Source organism: Grammomys surdaster, unplaced genomic scaffold (genome assembly GCF_004785775.1).
Source record: "Grammomys surdaster isolate TR1022 unplaced genomic scaffold, NIH_TR_1.0 165, whole genome shotgun sequence".
Classification (NCBI taxonomy): Eukaryota; Metazoa; Chordata; class Mammalia; order Rodentia; family Muridae; genus Grammomys; species Grammomys surdaster.
The window spans coordinates 17,563,760-17,588,965 of record NW_021604613.1 but is presented as its reverse complement, the minus strand read 5'-3'; the positions used below and the strand labels follow the sequence as shown (position 1 = coordinate 17,588,965).

The 25,206-nt window shown below is 43.1% G+C and overlaps 1 protein-coding gene across 2 annotated transcripts in view; it reads left to right on the top strand.

Annotated features, from left to right (window-relative positions):
• The first annotated feature begins 432 nt into the window (after nucleotides 1–432).
• Klf7 (Kruppel like factor 7) overlaps nucleotides 433–25,206 on the top strand; it is an 86,202-nt gene continuing 61,428 nt past the window's right edge. For both annotated transcript variants that reach the window (XM_028765739.1, XM_028765738.1), the window contains exons 1-2: nucleotides 433–538; nucleotides 746–985. In XM_028765739.1, the coding sequence (XP_028621572.1) occupies nucleotides 884–985 (102 nt within the window). In that variant the 5' untranslated portion in view covers nucleotides 433–538; nucleotides 746–883. The remainder of the gene's footprint in view (nucleotides 539–745; nucleotides 986–25,206) is intronic.

Here is a 25,206-nt window from a genome sequence, read left to right as displayed (position 1 = left end):
GGCGTCCCAGGAGCCAGCGCCAGTGTCGCAGCAACCCTCCCTGGCGCTCGAGCTCCCCGGCCGCCTGGCGGACTCCTCTACCCCCTTATATAGCCCTCTAAAAATAGCTTGCCTCGTACCGCCTTGTAAGGCAGCAGGGAGATCCGCAGCGCGCCAATCGGTGGCTGCCGTCGGGGCCAGGCCCCGCCCCAGGGTCCGCTCCGAGTGCCGCATTGGTCCTCAGTGACTTCATGAGCCCCCTGTTTACCTTACATGGTCACACGCGGCCTAATGGACGCCCTCCTCCGAGATCCCACGGCTGCGCGCAAAGCGGGGCGGAGGGAGGGAGTTTGGGGAGGGGGAAGAGCAGGAGGAGGAGACAAGGTGTGTGTGGGGGGGACTACAAACTAGCGAGGATGGGGTGGGGGGTGGGGAGGGAAGGGAAGGGGTGGGGGGGAGAGAAGCGATCGCGAGAAAAAAATGCAACCTCCCAAAATAAAGAGCAAAGATTGCATTAGGAGCGAACAGCGCTGCAGATATAGATGGCAGCTTCGTGTCAGTGAGTTTGCGTCCCCCTTCCTGATCCACGAGCTGGAGTGATTAGAGCCCTGGAAGGGAATTGTTACTCCCGTGAAGTCCCCTTTTCCTGGCAGTCATCTGCACTGTACACGCTGGATCCCTCTCTCCATCCACCCCACTCACTCGCTCCTCTCTCACCTCCTCTCTCCCTCTCTCCTGCATTGATTTTTTTCTCTCCTTTTTTTAGTTGACTGAAACAAAACAAAACAAAAGGGCCACTGGATGTCTGCCTTCTTGGGGGGTGAGCCAGACAGACTGACAAACAAACAGACCCAGCTGAGCTCGGGGGAGGGTTTCTCCTCCGGTTTTGCCCGGCAGCAGCAGCATGGACGTGTTGGCTAGTTATAGTATATTCCAGGAGCTACAACTTGTCCACGACACCGGCTACTTCTCAGCTTTGCCATCCCTGGAGGAGACCTGGCAGCAGGTGAATGATTTAAATTACTTGTGTAAATCGTGTGGCGGCGGCGGAGACGCAGGGGCTGCGTTTGGTGTGGGCTTTGAGTTGAAAATTTTTAATTCTTTTTTTTTCTTATTTCTTTATTTTTTTTGGCTGTGTGTTGTTTAAAATGTTTTGTGAAACAATCATATGCGCTTACCTCTCCACCCACCCCTAACCCCTTAGTGTGCTGAGCTGAGCCGGTCCTAGCTGCCTGCATTTCTGTCACCAACACACATCCTTGCGCACACGTTGTCGGCTCGCTGTCCCCCAGCAGAGAATTGCTGGCGAACTTCTGGGGTTTGGAGGAGCCGGGTGGGAAGGTGGTTGAGCAATGGTTGACAAGATACCACGTTTCTAGATGCAGGAGTTCTGACCTTAGTACTTAAGTCAGCTTTATTTCAGCTGGTCCTGAGGAGTGGTGGGGGAATTAGGGGGGGCACGTAGTGTTTTCCCCGTAATTTAGCGAGTGTCAATAAAGAATAGGAGCTTGATTTTTAGATTATAGAAGGTGAGCTGTAGGAAGAGAAGCCAGGTGACAAAAGATGCTTAAGGATATGTACAAGGAAGATGAGAAGATGTATCTCTCTTAGGCTGACAATGCATTGTACGTTTCTCCTGCTAATGCTTCCAGAAAGAGCAGCCTATACTGTGTCCTTGCGTTTTGTTTGTTTGTTTGGGATGCCTCACAGGTTAGCACCACCTTGGACAAAGGGTGGTGTGTGCTTCTGTGCTTCCCTACTTTGTCTTAGAGGACTAGTTAAGAAAACTCCTAGGATGCTAAAGGGTACCGGGGCCAAGTTCGCTTGGCATCTCCAGGAGGTTGACGCCTGGCTGGGGACAAGTTCACTGGGCTTTGTGAAGTGGAATAAAGAAAGTGCTGGCCAGTGGAAAGTGCTGGGTCTGCTGCGGAAACTGGTTTTCCCAGCAGCGATTAGGAGGTGCTGAGGGGACATTCTGCAGGAAAGATGGTGGTGGATGGGGGCGGGGCGGCTGGGGATAGGGACACCATGGGTGTTTAAAAACTCTACAGTGTGTACTCTGGAAAGTCCAGGAAGGCAGTCTGGATTTGCACGTTTGGAGTGTGAATTTGTACAGTCCATCCTAGAGAAAAGAAAAAAAAAAAAACCCTTGCCCTTGGGGAGGGCCCTGCGATCCTCGGTGTGTGGCTGCTCATGTAACTTCGCTGCTCAGTGACAGCAGCTTGTTAAGGCTAATGAACGGCTGAGTTTCCTCTGCCAGGATCCAAAGCAAGATTTGCCAGCTTGAGGCTGGGATGTAGCAGTTGCTGCTTTAGGAAGAGATGTTAAGCTCATGGTATATTGGGAGCCAGTGGTGCTGGGATGTAGCAGTTGCTGCTTTAGGAAGAGATGTTAAGCTCATGGTATATTGGGAGCCAGTGGTAAAGCGCTCACACTTAAGACTGTGCCATTGTTACTAGTTGTTGCCTGGCTGGAATCTGTGGAGTTTTCCTCCAGGTATTGGCCGCCCGTGTCTGTATGTCTGTGTAGGGCATGGATTCCAGTTGAAAGGCTGGCAGATGCTGTTCTTTGCTAAACACACAGGCAAAGTACTCACACCGTTTCATTAATGCATTCTTTCCTGTCCTTCTTAATGTCTTATGTAGGATCTCCCTACATCCTTTCTTCCTTTTTATTTTGATATGAAGTAAGCCAAAATGTTGCCAGAATCTCATTTTCTAAACAGCCGTCTAAACACCCTGTCAGCCCACTGGTGTGGAATCAGTTGCATATTAACTACAGTCTAGACTGGTTAGGGAAGGGAATCTGTTGATTTAGTCAGCCTGCCCGAGGCAGCCCTTGTTTGTGACTAACTGTTAAGCAGTGTTGGAGGGAAGAAAGTTGGCTTTATTTGTTACAACGTTCCCTCCAGATGAATCACACAACTTTGTTTTGGTTCAAGTTTTCAGGGTAGTAAAGCCTGCTCGTGGGGTTGGGGGTTGGGAGCCTTTTTAGAGGAAACCTGCGTTTCTAGATCTGCCTAGAGGATCCAGAAGGTACAGCTTCAAGGAAACATCACTGGCTTGACAATTAGGGGATGTATTAGATCTATTGTTTCCTCAGAAGCCAGCTCTGCTGCTCTTCCTCTCCCCCTCCTGCTGCCTCCTCCCCTTCTAGAAACCTCTAGCTTAGTTTTTTTTTTTCTCAATCCATCGACAGGCAAAGGAATTGTCCTTTCCACCTTCTTTCTTATTTCTTGTCTCAACTGTCTCCAACTGCTATCTTCTCTCATCTTAAAACCCCTCCCCAAGTCCACATGGAAACGAAACTTTCGGGCAAGCACTTCTGAGCACAGTACCATGGCCAGGAGCACTCTGCTTAGGACTCTGTTCACAGCTGCTCTGTATAAAGGTGACTAGGACCCTGAGTTCATGCTGATGACAAAACCTTTAGCCTTTATCTCTTCCTTCCTCCCCATTCCCACACCCCCATGCTTTTGACTCTAAGGGGTAGTGGTGGTTTTATGCAACTGCTAGTTCAAAATTAACCAGATGGTGAAATTCTGAGACTCCTTTGCTCAAAACAGCTCAAGAAGGTTGCTACAAAAACCCCAGGCAGGAGGAAGTTTCCCGATGCTCTGGGGTAATCAGATTTTAGAGGTCAAATAAGGAATGATTATTAGATGTTTTTCTTAAAGTGAGCAATAAACTTGGGGACGTTCGAACAGGCGAATGGGGCGGTAGTGGAGGGGATCCTGATCATCTAATTTGGTTTCTAGAGAACGGCTTTGAATGATAAACCCAAGAACATCTGTGCGTTGGAAAATTGAGGAGGGACTGCTTGTCGACGTTGCTTGCTTCAAACTTAGGCTGTGGGATAGTTTCCTGTGTCAGTGAGCCTATGACAAAGACAGTGATGGAGACCGTACTGCCTTGTGTCACGTTAGTGTGAATTCTTGGGCAGGGATGCTCAACCAGGATTCCAACTTCCAAAATCGTTGGTGTGATTATAAATCCAGATGACAATCCCAGATCCACAGCTCTCCAGCTCTGAACTCTCACGGCATGCTCAAGCACTGGGCCCAAGTCATATCATCCCTGCCTGTCATGTATCTGTAAATTACACCGTGTTTATGTGCTTATGTGGTCTGTTATTTATGGCATTCAGCTGACACAACTCTGAAGGCTGCCAGCCTCTCTGAAAACTTATAGGAAATATTTCAAAAGCTGTTTGACCAAAAGTTGAAAACAGTTAAGCTTAGGACAGAAGCTAGAGTAGATTTTAGGGTTCCATTTGATGATAAAGGGAGATACATCCAGAATGTCACAAGAGAAGTTGGACTCTTTGAACTGGCTGCTGACTCAGAAATTAAAAAAAAAACATTTCATATATAACACTTCCATTTGCTTCCAGACTCGACAGAGGTGTAGAATGCTTATAGATTCTTTATTCCCAGCATGCTGTTTCATAAGGACAGTCCGAGTAATGACACAGAGTATTATTTTCACTTAACTTTGCTACATGCTATTGAAAAGCATGGCATGTTTACTTGAAAACTCCTATGGAATTATGATCATTGTTAATGCTGATTCATAATTGGCAAATGGGGTCAATTTCAGGCCTCCGTTTTGCTTGGAGAAAATTTTCCACTGCTACTGGAAACAAATAAATAAATCATAGAACATTCTTCCCTCCTCCTCCACTCCCCCATTGTTTTAAACTAATGGCACACTTGGCTTCTGTAAGGACTAAAGTGTCCCTGTAACTCTGCAATTTCATCTTGGTTTCAGGCATCCTGAAAGACTTTTTATGAGGGCTTTTGGTAGGAGGCATCTCTAGGGGAAAACCTACAGACATGGTTGCCTTCCAAGAACAGGCTCATAGTACCGGGATCTGGGATTTGGTCTGTGAGCCACATATCTTCTCCCTCTGTGTGTGATCTTTCCCTTGCATTGCCTTCTACAGGCCTGGCAGCCAGGTGTTGTCTCACACAGAAAGACAAAGCAGACTGCAGGGTCTGTGTATCCGCAGGTTTGCCACTGTCCCAATTTGCAGAAAACCTTATCATGAATTAGAATTTCTTGGCAACAGCACCACCCTGAGAAATTTGTAGACACAAAGGAGCCTTGGTAACCACATTGAAAGGATAAAATAGCTGGTTATTTATTTATTTATTTTTGTATGTGATTTGTGTGTTCCTCAGTTACTGTAAATCTTTTTTTTTTTTTGAAACAGAATCAAAGCTACCCTGATTCTCCAGCTTTTCTTTATAAAGATGGAGCCACTACAGAAACGTGGCTTTAAAAATGAGAGCACATGTGAGTGCCATCAGCCACACATTTAGCCTTTCTGTAATAGATTCATTTTTATGTTCTTTTCATACACACATCTTCATATGGGCACGTAATCCTTCAGTCTACCTATCTGCCGTTTGGTATTTTAAAGTAAGGAAAGATGTCAGTGCAGATGTTGCTACTACACCTGTCCTTAGGAAGGGAGAGACACTCACCCTTCTTTGTTCTCCATGTATCACACACCCCTACTCACCACCCTGAGGAGAGAGGGAAGATGGGGGTCCTATCCATTTAAAAGGCAAAGTAGAAGCTACAGGCTGACAGCTTTGCCCTGAGATGATTTATGGATGGGCATGTTGGAGACCTTAAGTGTTCAAATGTGGGACTCTTCTCTCCCAGCCCCCTTCTAAATAGAAGTGCCTGTTGAAGCTAATTTGCTTTTCCACTTAAATGGAGATAGTTTAGAGAGGGTCAGAATGGAGCTTTTAATAGCCATTCTCTTACGACTCTGAAAAGTCTCCCTTCACAGAATCCCTTTTGTCTAATCCGAAGCATACTTTGGCCAATCCCAACCAGCTCATGTTGGTGGGATAACTGCTCTGATATTTGGCCAGCCAGTTGGTAGACGTTTTCAGGTCTGTTTAGCATTGTATGTCTGGAGTTTTTAGTCACCTTCACTGGATCCATCACTGATGAATGCATACAGTGCCTCCCTGATGCTGGCTCACGTGCTATAGCTCGCTTGCTGTAGCTCTAGCTCACTTGCAGTTGGGGTTACAGCTGCAGCTACAGTTACAGCTATAGCTGTAACTCCAACAGCATGCATGTTGGAGTTAGGATTTGCTGAAAGTCTAGGACAGCTCCCCAATTTAAAGGGAGCAATGCCAGGATGGTGAGGGCAGAGACTTTGTGTCCTTTTGTTCTCCCAAATCACTTAAGTGCTTGCTTAGCATAAACAGGTGGGAATGTGTTAACCTCAATTGCCAGCCCACTCTACCAAGAAAGGACCCAGGAAACTCTACAGCTCCTAATGATACCTAATCAGTAATGCATATAACACTGACAAGCTATAAAACACTACTCTTTTCCCTACATTTTATGCCCATCTTAGAACATTCTCATGAGCAAACATTCTTATTAAATCTCATGTAGGAGTCTCCCAAATAAAGAATTACCACTTTTAAGATATCTGTTTGCCTGAGTGGTCCTGATCTTCATCTCCTGATGCTCCTGTTTCTTACCTTGCAACATCATTTCTACTGCCTTGGGCCAAAGATGCTGGCTTGTCATTCGGTGTGAGCCTAAGAACTTGATCTGGTGGTCTGCAGTCTGTCTGTCCCACTTTCTGTTTCAGGAACTCTGTCCGCCACATCCTATGTGTGTGCGTTGAGTCAGCAGTTGCCCTGGGGAACTGAGTCCCAATGTCTACCTGCTTGAGATAAGAATGGGGGGACATTCCTGATTGAGAAGACCTGCCAGTAGACCCAGTGCGGCTGTGTGAGACTTTGCTCTAATAAAATATTCTGTATAAAACGATATTAAGTCCATTCCATGTTAAATGTTTAATTTCCTAAGCCCTTATTTATGCAGACTGTTGTGTTTGGGTGATGCAGAGTTAAAAAGGATGTAGATCCTGCCCCACTTTATTCTAGAAGAGGGCACATTTAAAATTAAGTGATACGGAATAAGCGACCACTGCTAAAGTGAACTCTTCAGTACTGTGTTTGAACACGAGTCTGTCCTGCCCCCCCCCCCCCCCCGGACTTGTTTATATAAAGCAAGCATGAGATTTGCTTAGCTTTGTTGTGGGCATGCTTTTAGCTCAGGGCATGTTGGGGGCTGGTAAGCAACAGTGTGACTTCACATGTCCATAATGTCCAGGAAATGGCGTCTGTGTCTGTGTCATTCGGAAATGACTTGACGTAATTAAAACAATTAATGTAGAGCCACATGCAATAGCTATTTCTGAATATGGATTCATTAACATTTCCTGAGGGTCATTTTGAAAGCCTGGCCTCTAGCTTGCAACAGAGCTAAGAACCAGAAATCTTATCATTTCAAATCCTGAGAGGGGTTTTGGTTTATTCAGCTCTGAAGTACTGGAGTTGAATCACAGTGGACGGTCGCAACCAAAGGAGGTGTTGCATTCTTCAGATTCATGTTAGCACTGTTGACTCTGGGACCCAGGGCTCAGACACTGGAGTAAGTGTCAAATCACTGCTTATTTCTCATTCTACCATCTCAAAGAGACACAGAAAATATTCCTGTTACTTTTGAGTACCAGTACAAAACAAGCAAACAGACAGACAGACAAACAAACAAACAAACAAACACATTGCCTGAGCCCTAGATCAAACCATAGTTTAATGTTATCCTTCTCCAACTCTCAATACTCTATAGTGATTTTGAAAAAATAAAAAGTATACTCTTTTTATGTGTGGGGAAAGTCAAGAGCCCCACAGTAATAATGCCAGTCATAAAAAGGGTGTTATCTTTTAAATAGTAAAAAGTGGGTGGTGGGCAGGTGCATCAAAATGTATGTCCTCGGAAGCTGGATAAAAGACAGTCCTGGGTTGATATAGAAAGCAGGAACTGTGAAATGGCCTAATGACAGTGATATCTTGCATAAAACCAAAGGACTGTGTAAAACATGGCCCACTTCATAGAATCTTTTCCTACGTGTTTTAACTTCTCTGGAGATGTAGATAGATGTGAGGTTGGAATGTTGTATGAAGTTAAGCAAAAGGAACTATTCTTTCTCATAAAGCAGGAAGAAGTTCAGTGTCACAGACAGAATGTGGGCATTCATCAGCTGTCACCTCACTGGGGGGGTGGGGGCAGGTTCTCTATTTGCTCATCTACCCTTTCATACTCTCTGCTGGTCCTGATGGGAGACCTTCTCTCTCGGAGCTCACCTCATGGTTCTCTTTTGCAAAGAGCTTAGAAGCTGAAGTTTCTCCCCCATAGTTGAAGTCTTCCTTATTTTCTCAGAGCTATGTTCTGCTCTGTTCTTGGGTCCTCATTTTTGAATTAGAGATGTGCCAGAAGGGTGTTTTAAGGTTGTTCACTATGGCTTCAGCTGAGGATGTTTCAAAGCCCCATTTCTTTGATTTCTGCCATTGACTTTTCTTTTCCTCTCCTCCTTGTTCCTGCTGTGGATATGATGACCCTTCTCATACTCTAGCTTCGACTTACCAGCCATCTTTCACAACTCTCTGTATACTTTAGAGTAAAGAAAGTTCTAGGAGTTGACATGTAAAATTAGTGTTCAGTCTCCTGTTGAGTTGTCTTTGGTATGTTAGCACTAGCCTTCAATTTTGGTCCCCTCTGCCAGTGCTCTGGAATTACCTTCACACTCAATCACCTTCTGTGGTCATCTTTCAAGGCTCCAGTGTCTCCATTTTACACACAGGATGGGTCCAAAATTTCTAAGTATCAAGTTGTTCCAAGACTGGGCCTGTGTAATGAATGTTAGCAAATCTTCCCTGTTTTAGGAGTGACAGATGCCATCCAAATGAGATGTGTCGTTTTTGCCACCTTTGTTTTTAATTTTGGGTTCTTCTCCTTTTAACTCTTTTTCCACCTCTTTCCCCTCCACAATCCTCTTTGTCTAAATCAGTGGGTCTCAACCTTCCTAACACTGCGACCCTTCAATACAGTTCTTCCTGTTCTAGTCACCCCTGAGCCATAAAATTATTGTGTTACTACTTCGTAACTATACTTTTGCTACTGTTATCAACCATAATATAAACTTCTATGTTTTCTGATAGTTTTAGGTGACCCCTGTGAAAGGGTCATTCGAACCCCAAAGGGGTCATGACCCACAGGTTGAGAACTGCTGGTCTAAATTCTGTACCTTTTAACTTTTAGATAGTTACTATATTTCTCAGGAAATGGGCTCTCTGACTCCCTTGTCCTTAGTCGATAGCGAATGCTAATATTTTTCACAATTTTGTGTCCAACTCTTTTATTTCCAAAGGATATTTTTCTTCTTATAACATTTTCCACTTAGGTTATATTACTTAAAACAGACTTGTTATGATTTTGATAATTACCCTTTAATATTTAATCTCCTGGGGTTTAGTGAGTCCGGTAGAAATTCCATAGTTACTTGAATGCTTATTGTGGCTATGGTTTAAGATTTAAATTTTTAACAGTGGTTTTCAGTCACATAGACAAAGCAAATTGGGAGCTTGTTGGGAGGGACTCAATGAGACTTTCACATTTGTCAGGCTTCTAGTTGATTCTAGTATGCAGCCTTAGATTTAAACCACAGATATACAGAGGGTTAACTACCAGTCACAGGGGGTGATTCCTTACATCAGAGCATTTTATGCCTTGTATAATTTGAATTATAAGATTGCCAGATATTTCTAACGAAGCAGAACAGAGCTGATAACTATTCCTCATCCAGCCCATTTGTTAGGGGTAACTGCCAAGTGTTCCACCCTTCATATTTTGGTTTTCCAGACTTGGTGTGTCTAAGGCAATTCTTTTGGCTCACATTTCCTCTGACCCACCCTGAGTTTGCTTAACCTGGTCAAAATTCCACTCTGGAAACTTTGTGGTGTTGGGTTTTATATCCAGTTATTTGACATTTCAGATAATTTATCCTCGATAAGTCTTCGTTCATGATTTTCTGCTTACCTTAGTTTAAAACCAATTGCCGTGGTTTTAAAGAAGTATATGAGTGTAAGTAGCCTGTGAGATCATACAGATAGGCATCAGGTACCAGTTTTCCATTTTTCTTACTGACCACACTGTTTAGACGTACAGTATGTATGTATGTATGTATGTATGTATGTATGTATGTATGTATATATGTATATATTCAAAGGAACCATCCTTCTAATAAGAGGAACAAAAATAAACTGCAGAAAAATTGCTACTGAGGACATTCGGGCAAAGAGGCAGCCTTCAAATCCATGCAAGGCTTGACTCCTGTGGTAAGGACTATGAGCATGTGGTGACATTCACAAAGAAGCCTTAGAAATGCCTCTTTCTCAAACTGTGATGTTTGCAAAATGGTATCTCCTGGAGCTTTGTCCTTTTATCTATAAACTGCCTTTGAAGGGGCATAGTTGGCAAGAGAGACCACCAGGAGAAGAGCTCAGGGCTCAAAGTTGAAGGATGCTTTTTGGAAAGCTCAGCCCAGCTGTGAAAATGGCAATTAGCCATGGAGCAATTGCCCTGCAAGAGAATGCCTGCCTGCTCTTGACCCTACTCACGTTCACCTTCCAGGGCAGAGAGAGCAGAATTCAGTGGAGTGGTCATAATCTTGGTGCTTATTTTTTGCAGATTTACACAATCTACAAAAGAACAGAAATAGATTCTACCTACCTATACATTTTGAGCCTTTATGTTTTATTCATCTGGGACTGTAGTGCCTGCTCAAGGGGTACAGCTCCTCCTAGGGCACTGGAGGTCTGTGAGGAGGCTGTGTGTATAGCAGCTCGCCTGTGAGCCACAGGAGATCCTGCTCAGTGTCAGATCGAGTCACTGAATTCTGCGCTCAAAACTTGTCAGTCCCTAACTGTATGTCTTGTGACTCAAGAGTCTTACTTATCCTTTACTCCTGACCAAGAGATGATTTACTCCATGATAAAGAGTTTCATATTTGTTTATGAGCATCTCCACAAGCAGATATATTGAAGTTAAAAGTTCTGAGGGACTCATGGCCTCTTGTGTAACTAAGAAGCAGGCAAATATTACAGAATTTCCTATTTAGGGGGTGAGAAACTTGAGGTGGAGATGATGAAGCTTATCTTACAGTGACTGAGCAGTAAACAAGTTGCAAAAGTTGTGTTAGAATATGCCTGTGTCTTCCCTCCTTGCATCTGGTTACTATTCTTATCATCATACAACACATCAAAATAATACTAACACGTCAGATACTTCCCAGAGGTAGTCTCCTTTGTGTGTATATACGTCATTTCATTTTATCATCTACACAACCATACGAAACACAGATTTCTGCTTGTCCCCACTTTATAGATGGAGTCACTGTGGTTTTAGATATCCAATGGCTTACCTAAAGTCATATGCCTTGAGAGTGGTTTGGCAGAATCCAAACCTAGATAGGGCACCAACACTTTCAGGTGTTAGATGGATACTGACCCTTAGTTTGGTGGGAGATGTGAACAGAAGTCAGAGAGATCTGTAAGGATGCAAGCAGCCTCTAGATCTTGCTTTCTGAACCTTGGTTTTCTTGATTATGCATGTTTCAGATGCTCCCTAAGGTTCTGATGTTTTGTGGTACACAAATTACATGGACGTGTAGCTGGAACCTCAAGAAGGTTGTTGCCAAGTCTTATTCCTTATCTGGAATGGAGTTATTGATTCCTAAGAGCTGGTTCTGTGACCCAGCATAGGGCATATAGAAGTCACTCAGCGAATGTTCCTAGTTCTTAGAAGCAGGGAAAGGAATACATTGACCCCAGAAATTGGACCTAGGGTGGTTGATGTCCTTGGGATTTTCTGGCTTGTTCATACAGATATAGGAGCTTTCTGCCTTTCTTTTGCACCCATCTTGTATGTATAAGTTATTTATACTGAGTTTTTTCAATCTACATTCGCACTCTTCTCTCCCTCCCCCTTCTTCCCCCCCCCCGAGCCAGAATTAGGCACATATAACATAATACTGTGCTAGTTATCACACCCCCCATTTCCAGCTTACCTGATGACTGAGCTTACAGCAGCTTCTGAGAACAAATCAGGTTTTATGAGATCTATAAATATCTTGGATAGGAATTTTATTTCATTTTCCTCCTTCAAATAAGACATAATGGAAACACTCACATACAAGAGGAATATTCTTTCTGTGATGAAGTGGGGTGTTTGTGAATAGGCCCCTGAAAAGCAATCATTTGATATGGTTGTTCATGTTGGGAGTTTTCTCTTGGGGAGGGGCCATAGCTGTACACAAACACTGCTCTAAAACTCAAAGATTATATCTTGGAATTTAAGGTTTAATTCAGCGCCTACGAAGAGGTTTATTTTACAGATGCCAGCCTGATGTGGAGACTGCAGTCCTTCCTTTAGTAGCTTTTGCATCTCTTGTGTTTTTAGAGATAGAGAAACCAGGCTAGGAGAGTCCCATTAAATAGTGAGGGTGGCAGTCTCCCCGAATCAGCGGTCCTCAACCTTCCTAATGCTGTGACCCTTTAATGCAGTGTCTCAGGTTGTGCTGATCCACAACCATACTTTTTTTTTTTCCGATACTTTATACCTGTAATTTTGCTAGGGTTATGAATTGTAATGTAAATATCTGATATGCAGAATATGTAATATGTAACCAAAAGGGGTCTTGACTCACAGATTAAGAACCTGTGCCCTGAAGAGTTCTTTGGCTAGTTGCTTCCCTTCCAGTTGACTCTTGGTGAAGGTGTTCTCATCCCTCCTCCACTTCACCGGCTGTCCTGGAAAGATGTCAAACCACTGCACAGCACTCAGGAGGTTGTTTCTCCCTGGATTTAGACTTTCTTTCTTTCTTTCTTTTTTTTTTTTTTTTTTTTTCGAGACAGGGTTTCTCTGTGTAGCCCTGGCTGTCCTGGAGCTCACTCTGTAGACCAGGCTAGCCTTGAACTCTCGAACTCAGAAATCCTCCTGCCTCTGCCTCCCAAGTGCTGGGATTAAAGGAGTGCACCACCACTGCCCGACTAGATTTAGACTTTCAATACTTGTAAGCTTATTAATTTTTTTTTATTGTATTAACTAATACCTAGAAATGGAAAAGCCTTTTTTTTTTAACCCCTTCCTTTGAATAGTATCTGGAAGGAGCTATGAGCTTTAGACGTTAAATCATGTCTTTTACAACAGACACACAGTGAAGCAGCTGTTGTGTGAACCCAACTTTTCCTGTCTGTACAGTGGAAATCACAGGCTTCCTATGCCATATCTTATTCAGGGCTTTCTTTAGAAGTTTAGGTATAGATTTAACAGATTTTGTTGTTTGTTTTTGTTTTTGTTATTTTGGGGATTTTGCTTTTTGGGAGAGTATTTTTTAATTTAATGTCAGACTTGGCCACTGAAGTTATTTTTTTTATTTTTAGCACAGATTCCTTCTCATCTTACCCCATTCTCTGTCATTTAACTAGAGTATAATTTAATTTGTTCTTGAAACAGTGAGTCATTTGAACAAAGTATACATGAACCAGAAGAGGACTTTCCTCCTAATGGTATTTTATTTTTCTGCTTAACTTTGTATCCATGTGCAATGGAGTCCTAGCATTTGACTCTACCATGTATACCTTTTCTTCTTTTGTTGCTCCTCCAAAGGCTTTTTCTACTCTCCAGTCTCCTAAGGTTTACTGTGGAGATAGAGCTAGGAGCTATGATATCAGATACACAAACAGGAAACTACTGGCTTGAAGCTGTGTCTTATTTGGCTAGTATGCATATTCCAATTTTCTTTATAATTTAGATGTTTTTGTGCATACTTGTCAAGTTAACCTTGTCTCCAATGTTCCTAACCCCTTCATTTGTGATCACAGACCCAGGCAGTGTGCATTTGGGCTTGACCCTCAAGCTAGTTGCACTCTAAGGCACCTTCACCTCCCAATGGCTACCGTCTAGGGACAGTCGTGGCTTCTCCATCACTTAGGATCCATTTTAATTTTCTTTTTAATCTCTCCATCTTGTTAAATGTCTTTGTTTGGGGATGATTCTGTTTTATAAGGCAATTTCCAAATTGCATCTTACTTTTTCCTGGTCATCTAGGTTCTGTTGTAGATTATGGAAATATGGGGTGGAAAAGACCATCTGTCTTGTCCCTCCCCTGCCTGTGCTGAATAGTTGCTCTTGAGGGGTCATTCTTTCTTTTGTAACTGCAACATTTTCCAACTTGGAAAGAAACTGACTTTGAGTTTCCTGAGCATGTAGCCTCCTTCTTGTTTTAAGTGGAAATAAAATGGAATTTTTTTTTTTAAGGAAAAACAAAAACTCAAAATTCCTCAACCCCTTTAGTACTATTTATGATGAAAATTAAAATTAATAAATTATTAAATAAAATTAAGTGAGAATTTAAAAAGACAAAACCAACCACTTAAAATTCATTCCCCCCCCCCAAAAAAAAAAACCAATCGGGCATTGCGTGCTCATTAACAAAAAAATGCTTTTGTCATGGTTTCCTTTGCCTTTTTCAGAGACTAAACCAGTAAATGGTGGGGAAATACACACACACATACGTGTGTGTGTGTGTGTGTGTGTGTGTGTGTGTGTAAGAATAACCAGTTCAGGGGATTTCTTAGAAACCCTGATGTAGAAACATGTACAGAATTCTCATTTAGTTGCCTTTTTTTCTTTTCTTTTTGCTTTTATTTTTTTTTATTTATTTATTTGGTGGAAGTTGACTTTGTGGGACTTATTTCACTTAAAGAAGTGATGCTCTTTGTGTAAAAAGTCTCAGTATTATAATAAAGCCCTTTCCAAGTCTCAAGTGCTCTGCTGTCTTCCAGAAATTGCCAGCAGGCCACTTGGCCTTCATTTTCTAGTGCTTTCAGGATGCTATTCTACATTAGGGGTGCTTAAAGGAATTATTCTTTTATATTGGCTTCCTTGTGTTACTAAGGATATCCCTATTGTTGCCCAGATGGGGACTTTTTTTTTCAGGGTCATTTTTACCCTCTTTAAAGCTGTCCCTCTGACTTACATAATATGAAGTATTTCCCCTTCTTTTCTCCAATCTCTATCTTTTCTTTTGTAAAATTCCTGACTGCTAAATGGTGACTCAAGGTCAGTCTCAATCTCCCCTCCCCTTCTCACCCCCTCCCTCTCTCCTTTTCCCCTTCTGTATGTGTTTGAACAAGTTTTCAACTCCAAGTGCCATTTATATTACTGTGAGAGTGAATTGCTATGAAAATGCTTTAGAAAAAATTTCTATCAAGGAAGGAGAAAAAGAAGGAAAAAAGGGATAAAGATAGGCAGAATATGGGCATGAAAGGAGCCTACAAATCTGAAGCAGAGTGCAACCCATTTGCCCCACCCAAGATGTATGCCTGTTGACTTTTCCTCCAGCCTTTGCACAGTGAGACCCAAGTTTATAAAGATTAAAACTTTAGGAGCTCTAGATTTTGTGGCCACCCTTCTCCTCCCCCTCAATTTGCAAATAACTTGGCTGAGCTTTAAGGGTCATTAAGTTCAAGCCAGGATTGGTCTCTCAAGAATTCCGAGCCCCCTTTGCAATAATGCAAACGAATTTGCATGTTAGCACAGTGCACCGTGCAGGTTCAGCATGGCTTACTTAAACCATTGCTTAGGGGAGGGCACTCCAAGGGGTTTTGTGAGCACGGTGCTAAATAACACAGAATCACCTTGGGAGACAGTTTTATTTCCCTCTCAGCTTCTTTACATTCTTCTAATACAAAGGACAAGTCAGCTTTTGCCTTTAGCCTCTCCATCCTTCCATGCTTCCTCTTTCTTTTGATTGTATTGCTAACACTGTTGTTACCATTTAAGATGAAGAGGACAGGTTACAGATCCAGGATATCTGATTGGCAGAAATTTGGTTCAAAGTTTGTAATATTTGTTTTAACTTCATGTTTTTCATTTTATGATTGTCCTATATGAACAGACATTTTTAATAAGGAATTTTAAAGCATGTGCAGCTTTAGTAAGGGGTGACGCTACAGATAGGTTTCCTGACTTGATAGAAATGTGGATTGTGAATGCGACTGGAGTAATGGTGGCGTGGAAAATCTGAGGGATTTAGTCTTGTTGTAAGGATAAACCACAACAAACCATCAAACTCTGTATTGTAGCAGGCGCTATAATAGCAGGATTGCAGTACTGGAGTGGCCCATAGCACTTGGTAGCCATCACATGCTGTCCTAGTCTACTGTTTTCTGGGCTGTGGTAGGTGTGTGCACATATCTTGTCTGGTGGAGTGCTGTGTGTGCAGAGATGAAGAAAGGCTAGGTTTGGGGGGTGGAAGTGAGAACTCTGTTCTGAAGGCAGACTGGTGTGACCGAGTGACTCATTAACAATGTATACTGTCACGTACTGTTCTGTGATAAGATGTGGAATCACTTAGGTAGGAAGTCCTGAACTTACTGGGACCTCAGAGGCCTGTTTCCCTGACAGTCTTGTAAGTTTCTACTCCCATCACTTCTAGGCACACAGAACAGCATGTGGCTGTCTTGATTATGGCCTCTTGGCTCAGCCAGAGATGAGTAACTGAAGGTAGCAGAGGAGGGTGAGCTCTCTGTTAGAAGGGCCATGTAGACCTTGGATGGGGTTACTGCAGGTAGGAAAGGGTGTAGATCTCATTGACTGGACAGGCCAAGCCCCAGGAGGTCTTCATGGCTGGGGCGCATGTTTATCTGCTGTTCAGGATGGGTCCTCTGCTGACAAGCCTTTGGGAATCAAGTGTCAGATACTAAGGACATTTTCATTTTGGGTTCCCTGGAGCACTGGGGAGTGAGGTGACTTCTGGGTGTCTGGGAGAGACTTTCTTATGTTTTCTTGTCACCAGGGACATAGAGTACTGTATCTACAATGGCCAGTGCTACAGGAGGGGTTGTCCATCACTATTAGACGGTTCACAGATAGTTTTGAAAAGGCAGGTATGGATATGTGTGGGGTGTCCCTGAGGACTCCTTTTTAATGGGAGTCTGGTACCCAAAAGAACCTAAGTAATGACAGTCTCCGTGTGGGAAATGTTGGTGTTAATATGGCTTACCTTTCTTCCTCTTTAGAAAATCATTTAATACCAATGACAGACAAAAAAAAAAAATCCCACCAATTCTTAATCACATTTTAATGTATTTTTTGTCACTTTTACCCATTTACTTTCTCTTAGGTCTCTACCAACAACACCTATTCCCACTTTCATGCCCTCTTGCCTCCTCCCACCCCCAATAACTCAGTGAGTTCAGTTTGTGCTGCCTGCATATACGCACATGCGGGACTACCCACAGGAGCACAGACATCTTACCAGGACCATACCCCAGAAGAAAATTGACCTCTTCCTGCCATCAGCTGCCAGTGGTTCTTCAGCTAGGGTTGGGTGCTTGCTAAACACTTCCGACTCCATGATGTAATGTTGACTTGTTTGGTCTTGTGCAGATAACCATAGCTACAGTGAGTTCATGAGTACTGCAGTCCTGCCATGTCCAGGAGACAGCATTGTGTAATGCTTCTCACTATTCTCCCTCTTAACATTCCTCTTTCCCCGCCCCAGGATATTCCCTGAGTCAAGGGGAGGTTGGTATAGATGTCCCACAAGGCTCAGCACTTGTTCTAGTTTGCTCTTCATTGCTGTGATCAAACACTGACCAAAAAACCCTTAGAAATAGTTTCTTTGGTATAAGGTTATAGTCAGTCATCAAGAGGCCCCAAGGCAGGAACCTGGAGGTAGGAATAGAAGCAGAGACCATGGAGTAATGCTGCTTACTGGCCTGCTCCCTCTACTTGATCAGTAACCTCTATGATGTAGGCCTACCTGCTTAGGGGATTATACCTCCTACAGTGGACTGGGGCCCTCCTACATCAATCAGTGATTAAGAAAATGCCAAACACACATGTCCACAGGCCATTCTGATTTCAGTAATTCTTCAGTAGGTTCTCTCTTCTCAGCCGACCTTAGGTTTGTGTTGTTGATAGCTGAAGCTAACTATGCTAGCACTCAATAGTCATTCACTCTCAATGATCAGTGACCAGCGATCAGTCTTGGCATTGGCTGCTGCTGACCAAAATTCAGAAATACCTAATCTGTGGCTATAAAGAAATATTTAGAAGGCAATTTTGACAACATGAGCACTTAGCAAAACAATGCCAGCAAATTCTACCTTAAGACCTGTGACCTACGTAGCTGTGGGATTTTGGATAAGCTATGGGCTTATTGGCTTTTGGACAGTGTCAGGCTTGAGTAGGCCTCAAATCAAATCAGAAGTTGGTTGGTTACCTCCATAATGGTCATGTCACCAGTTGGTACATCTTGCCGGGCAGGATTTTGCAGGATGCAGGGTCTACCACTAAGGTAAGTCCATTGTTGATTTTTTTCTACCGCTGGCCCCCATAGCAACTTCTGGCTATGAAACTAGCCAGCAGGTAGGAAGTTTCCTAGTCATTTTGAGATTGATGTCCCAGTGTTCTGCAACCAAAGAATGTGCCACTAATTTCTTATTCTATTTTTACAAGATTTTAAAAATTATTATTTGTGTGTGTGTGTGTGTGTGTGTGTGTGTGTGTGTGAGAGAGAGAGAGAGAGAGAGAGAGAGAGAGAGAGAGACTGAGAGAGACCTGTGTAGGTCATTGGACAACCTTGTGGAATCAGATCTCTTCTTCAACGTTTACCTCAGTTCTAGGCATTTGATCTCAGGTTGTCTTGTTGGCCTTGCACATAAAATACTTTTAACCAGTAAGCCATGTCGATGATTCTGCTAATTCTTGTCTAAGAAACCAATGTGACTAGGTGGAACCTGGAACCTAGGAGAAGGCAGATATCAGATAAAAGCTGCTGAAAAGTGCACATGCGGTAGGTAGGACAAGAGGGATGTTGAGACATTTCTTTTCTCTTGTGATTATAAGCGAAACAAAGACATTGTGAGAGGTGGGGCTGGGGGTTGGCAGAGTAAAGACTGGGTATGTAGTACATGGTAAGAGCACCAAGAATTTAGACAGTGGAGAACAGTTTGGGGGATAGAAGAGCAAAGAAGATTCTCTCCCTGGCATGCTAGATATTAGCAATGAAAAGAGTGCTGAAGCCATAGGAGTGGATACCAGGAGCCAAGGCAAGGGTCTGGTAGAGTGAAAGTTAATGGAGAGGTGGTAACATTGGCTGTGTACAGTATTTGCCCATTTAAAGGGGAAGCTACCATTCACCGACAGCTGCTATGAGGGACACAAAATCTCTGACAGATCTGAGAGTTCAAGAGGAGCTAAAACAAACAAACAAATTAAAAAGAATTTTAAGAATTATAGTTTCCTGGTTATTAAACAAAGGTAGAATGAAAGTATTGACTGTTCAAATAAACACTGTGGGCTGGGCTTAGACACTGGGCCATTGGGCGTTTAGCTCATTTCTCTTAGGCAGATCTGTCCCTTCATGTTCTTTCAAAGTGAAAGTTTGAATTTCAGGATGACATGGGCAGTTGTATCATCTACCAGGGCTTTCTTGGCCTGTCTGCTTGAGTAGACAGATTTTAGGTAGAATCACAGCTCTCATTGGTCTAGGCTGTAGATTTCCATAAGGGACAACAGTTGAAGCTGGGCTAATAGTCATCAGGAGGTGAAGCTGGACTAATAGTCATCAGCCTCCTGACCACTTCTTCAGAGATTTCTTGAGACATACATTTAGCTCAGCTTCCCACCTGGGCAGTTTGATTCTGGCATAAGGAATGTAACAGAACACTTGAGCATGAAGCTAGGTTTAGCCACCAATATGATTTTTGGCCATAAATGCTTGAGTTATAAGTTGGATAAACTCCATCTGGAGAGCTGTGCCTTTCTCTGTAAACTTAAATAGTTGTGTACTTTAAAGGTTTTGTTTTGATTTTTAATAGAGGATGAAAAAGACTCAACTATTTAAAAATGTTAAATGGTTCAGATCAAGTAGCAACATTCAAAGCTCATAACTATGACAGTTAACTTCATTGGAAAGCACTGTTATGTTCTTTTAAAAAAAATCAAATATATCCTAAAATAGTTCAAAAACTGACTGGCTTTGTCACCCTCGCCCAGGGACCATAGAAGTAGCCAGGCCAGGGATGGTGATGTTTGTAAATCTTTGTTTTCCCTAAGTAGGTCCCCTTTCTCTTACATTAGGGGCTCCCCACTGTGCCTTGGCCCTTAAAGCATGGACTTGCTTCATTTTTGAAGAAATTTTTATTTTGAAATAATTACAGACTCATGGGAAGTTGCAAAAAGAGTACAAAGAGACCTTATGTGTCCTTTACCCAGCTCCCTCCAATGCTGCCTACACACTCATCCTAAGACTTGCTTTATTTTGAAGCATTTCTTAGGAGGTGTGAGTGTGGTAGGAGGGATGCCTAGAAAAACCACGCCTTTATGAGAAATAAAGGCTGTGGCTGAGGTGGGGGAGGGGCTGCTCTGCCCTAGCCTCTCTACCTTTCAGCTATTAAAATGAAAAGCCAGTCACTTTCCTTCTATATATAAGAGAAGAAAATGTAATAAAAAATGCCGGTTGTGGATACTGATGTGCATAAAATTTCAATCAAAACCATATGAGAACATTTATTGACAGTTTGTGGGGAGGGGAAGAGTTATAGGAGGAGCTCAGGAAAGGTCCTTACTTAAGTTTTTCAAGAGCAATCTGGTAATGAAATGATGAATCAACTATGCTTTCCTGTACATGTGTTTGTTCGTGTGGGCGTGTGTGTGGGCGTGTGTGTGTGTGTGTGTGTGTGTTTTAAGTCTTATGTGTTAGCTTACATGATAGTAAAGTTCTTAGGAGGTCTGGACCATTGAGAGAGCCCTATAATAGTAATTGCTGCTTTTTCAGCAAGGGACCTTTCCTCTTCCTATAGCCTTCATAGAGAAGACATGGGAGCTAGACAGGTGCAGGTCAAATACCCACTGTGTTATTGACCAGGCTGCACAAAGACCCAGTCCGAGCAATGTCAGTCTCACATCTGTATCTCTAACCACTTCTTGCCCTGGCTTGAAGATGTGTATCATTTGTTGTTCCTGTGCAGGCTGGGTTCAGTGGAGTCACTGTGTCTGGGCTTGTGATGGGGTAGACTCAGAAGACAGTTCTCCAGGAAGAGGTAGAGGTGGGTGGGGAGAGGATAGGTGAGCAATGCACTGACCTGTTTCCTCTTTCCTTTTTCATTTCTCTTGGGCAGTAGTGGGTGAAGGTGGTAAAAGGAATTCTGGGAAGCTGAGTTTCCAGGGTACCTTGAAAGAATTTCCTTATGTTGGTGAAGGTCTCATGGAGTCATAGCACAAGGGGAAGACCTCCCATAAGAGAATGGAGACTAAAATAAGGCAGAACTTTCCAGAGGATGTGAAGGGAAGGTTGGGGGAAAAACAAGGATCATTGAAGGAGGGAAGGGAACTAGAAAGCAGCACCAGCAGACATTGGCCTTGCTCGGGAGTAGGGCTTAAGGGAATAAATAGTTCCTCTTAGTATTTGGGAGAATGGCAGAATGGAGCTAGTTAAAGGGAATAATTTAGGGAATGACTTCACCTAAGGGAAAAAATGGAGGAAAAGTGAAAGGAACATTTGCCAGGAACCTTAGTGGGTAGGTAGTTTAAATAGACCAACAAGAACACAGGAGTCTCTGGCTTTCCACACGTTTGCTGGCTTCCCACACTTTTGCTTGCCCACCTGCTAATTGCCTGTTCTTTTTCATTTTACATCATATTCCTAGTCCCTCATCCACCAACAGTGAGTGAACACATGAGGACCTGATCATACACATTCACTGTAAACCAGTGGATGCTTGACAAGGAAGGGGAGCCTGCTTCATCTGCAGCTATAACTCAGGGTTTCCCCTTTTTTGTTTTCTTTCATCCTTTTAATTCCTCCATCCCTTGATTCATCCTTCTCTTTCTTCGATGCTAGGGCTAAGCTCTGTGTGATGTGTTGAGGACACTATAGTAAACCAAAGGGGCATTGTCCCTGTTCTTTGGAGCTTAGTGAGTAGAGGTGGAACAAGAAGAGAAGAAAATAAATATGGAAGAGTGGAGTATCATTTGGGACAGAAGGAAAGCAATGGGCTGCCAAGAGTGGATGGTGTCCACAGATATGTCTGACATAGCCAAGGAACTTTCCTACCCATCTTCCCAAAACTGATCTCCCACAACTTTCCCCAGAAGTTTATAGTTGCTACGCAGAAAGACTCTAAAATGGAACAGATATTTGATAATTCTTGGAACTCTCGAACATCTGTATTTCATTATTGTGAGTCTCCTTAGGTTGTATAAAATCCCTTTCTCTGTATTTAGCTACATGTTGCTCAACAAAGATGTTATCACCTCCCCCCCCCCCCCCGTATTCTCAGTATGGTGGCCTTGTGTGTCTCTTTAAGCTACAGGTCAAAACGTTTTAGAAAGTAATGTCTGTGACTGAGCATGTGCATATCGGTTTTTTTTTTTTTTTTTTTAATTCCATATCCTTTCCTAAACAGTGTGGTCCAGTGGCTAGTTCCAAAGCACGTACACTGTAAAGAGTATTAGAAACAATCTAGAAATTCTCTAAAGAGACCTGCAGATTATATACAAGTATCACTCCATTCTAGATAAAGTGTTTGATGTAGATGTAGAGGGATTGTTCTAAATATGAGTCTCCCACATTCTAGAATGGAATGTTGTGTTAGCATTGAACCAATGTGCTGTTTAAAGTTTTTTGTTTTTCTTCCCTTGTGGTGGGGGAAAGAGGGATGAAGTACAGAAAAGGAAAAGTGAATAGGTGTCTCCATGTGATTTAGTAAATCCTGTCAGATAAGAGGAGATCCTGATGATATGTTAGTGAACAGCACCAACAAACCCCATAGACATAAAAGCAGCAGGTGGCTCATGGCCTTCATGGTGGTAGTTTGTTTCTGAGTGTAGATTGTGGTGAATATTCTAGTCTTGAAGTTTTGCTGGAGGCCTGATTAGCAATATGCTATTGTACTCTGTTGACAGATGTGAGTAATGTTGGTAAGTAGAACAGGCTGTAGGAGTCTGATCCTATTTGGTCCTTTCTGGAGAGTGATGTTCCCTTAACAGCAAATGTTTGCTTTACAGTAGGGAATGCTTCTACTTCTATTTAGACTCGAAATTCAGAATCTGAGAGGCTGAGGGAAGCTGTGAAGTAGACATGGGGAGTGCTATGTATCTGAAAACTTGCTTTGTGTACCCTTAGTGACAGTTGTCACTAGCACTACTGAGATGTGGTGTCGGGAGACAACACGTGCTTTCAAATGAAGACAGAAACTGAGTCCCATTTCAGTGGGCATTATGGGTTTTGATGGTGATTTTGATCTTGTGATGGAGGCATTGGGATTGAGTCACAAGACCTAATGGCAGGAACAGTATCTGCTGGGGTGAGAGTCCTGGGCAAAGTGGAAACAACTCAAAGATGGTGATGCCAGCATCTTGGTGCAGGTTTAACAATATCTCCCCTGCCTTCTGTCCTGGTGAAAACAAAACACAACAAAACAAAAAAAAAATGTGTTCATTTTGGTGCTTGAAGGTGACTCAAGAGATTTGAGTGGAAAGTCTGCTTTAAGCATTTAGGGTTACAGATGCCATGCTTGTGTGATATACTTCACACTTTTGCCTTAGCCCCTTGGCATGACTTTTTTTCTCCTTGACATTCAAGAAGCTACCAGATACTAGCTCTTTGCCGTCTGGACTTCGCTTGGTGTAGCTGTTCTTGGTGCACTGTGACAACATTTGGACCTGGAGAATTTTCTTTCAAAGAGAACACAGGGTTCCTTGTTGCCCCTTCAGGGCTGCTGCCTCCCTGGCATGCCTAGTGTAAGATGGGTAGATAACATCCTCTCTTGCATCTGTCAGCCTCTCTCCCCCACTTCTCTACATGTAGGCAGTATTAAAGCTCTCTCTCTCATGATATTGCAGAGTCCACAATGCTGCTGTATTGATTTTGCCAGCTGCAGTTATTGGGAAGCATGTGGGGGCTGGGCCTGGAGCAGGCAGTGAGCTGCTTCCAACTCTCTCCAGCCCTGGAACTTTTGTTTTCCGCCTGGAAGCTGCAGGCTGGAGCTGGATTTTCAAAGGTCAGGCATGCCTGAGTGAGTGGGGCTCCCTGTCTGGAGCCCTTCCTAGATGGCCAGCCTTGAACCTGAGCTGTAGCAGGGTCCCAGTTCCATAACCAGGTGCCCTAGCTGGACTTATACTACCACCCTGCATCTGGTGATGGGTCCCGGAGCCTTAAGTGCCATTGGCTGCCACAGTTGGGTCAGAAACTGCAGCCTACAGGAATGGGAGAGGTTTCCTCTTTGTATAGAAAGCCAGAAAAACATCCACAGTGAGATGTTACAAAAGAGAAAAACATGCTTAGGCCATGAACTTGTGGTTGGATCTTTGACAAAACCTTTTTGAGGGTTTTGCAGGAAAATTTCTCATGTGTAAGAAAAATTTTTGTGTAGGGAACAAGTTATTCCCATGATCTAACTTCAACACACACACAGACATACATGCATGCACACACACACACACACACACAATTTTTATTTATTTTAAACCTAATGAACAAGTGAGTGGTTCCCTGATAGTTGTTTGGTGGTGAGACTTCTTTAGCTCATTGAGGGCTGTGTTCAATTTAGGAACTTAATTTTTTTAAAAAGCTATTTGTAGGTAAGGGGTATATCTGTGCTGATTTCTTACCAGGTTTTGATTCTGTTTTGTGTTTGTTGTAAGTTAGCTTTATGTTGGGAGGATAAATCTGGAAAAGCGATGCCTGAGAAGACTTTGTGGAAACATGTAGGTTCAGAAATACCACTTCCCTGAATTGTCATGGAGCAGCTGGAGGAGCAGCCAGAGCCTTTCAAAGAGTGTCCCAGTACAGCAGAAATAGAGAAAACTAGCCATGTGACATGCAGCTGAATGCCCCTGGCCTTTTCTGGGCCTTGCCGCTACTTTTCTTGCTATTCTTGATCATGTACATCAGAACCCCTAGACTAGGAGTCTTCCCCAAGTATACATTGTAGCCTTGATGCCTCCACGCGTGCACCGTGTGGCTTATTCTTCCAGAATTCCATTTTCCTGTCCTCCACTCTGCAAAAGCTCTCATTTGTCAAGGTCTACCTCTAATGTGACTTTGTCATTCCAGTGTCATACATTGGTTCCTTTCCTGTGTTGCCCCAGCAATGAATCCATCCCAGTTACTAGTTACACAGATGGCAGATCAACTTCCATGGTCTGTATTTCTAAACACAAACACAGCCCCAGCTCCATAGCCAGATGTCCTGACTGGACTTGAAGGGCTACCTAGGAGCAAAAGGGCCATTGGCTGCCATAATTGGATTAGAAACACCAGTATAAT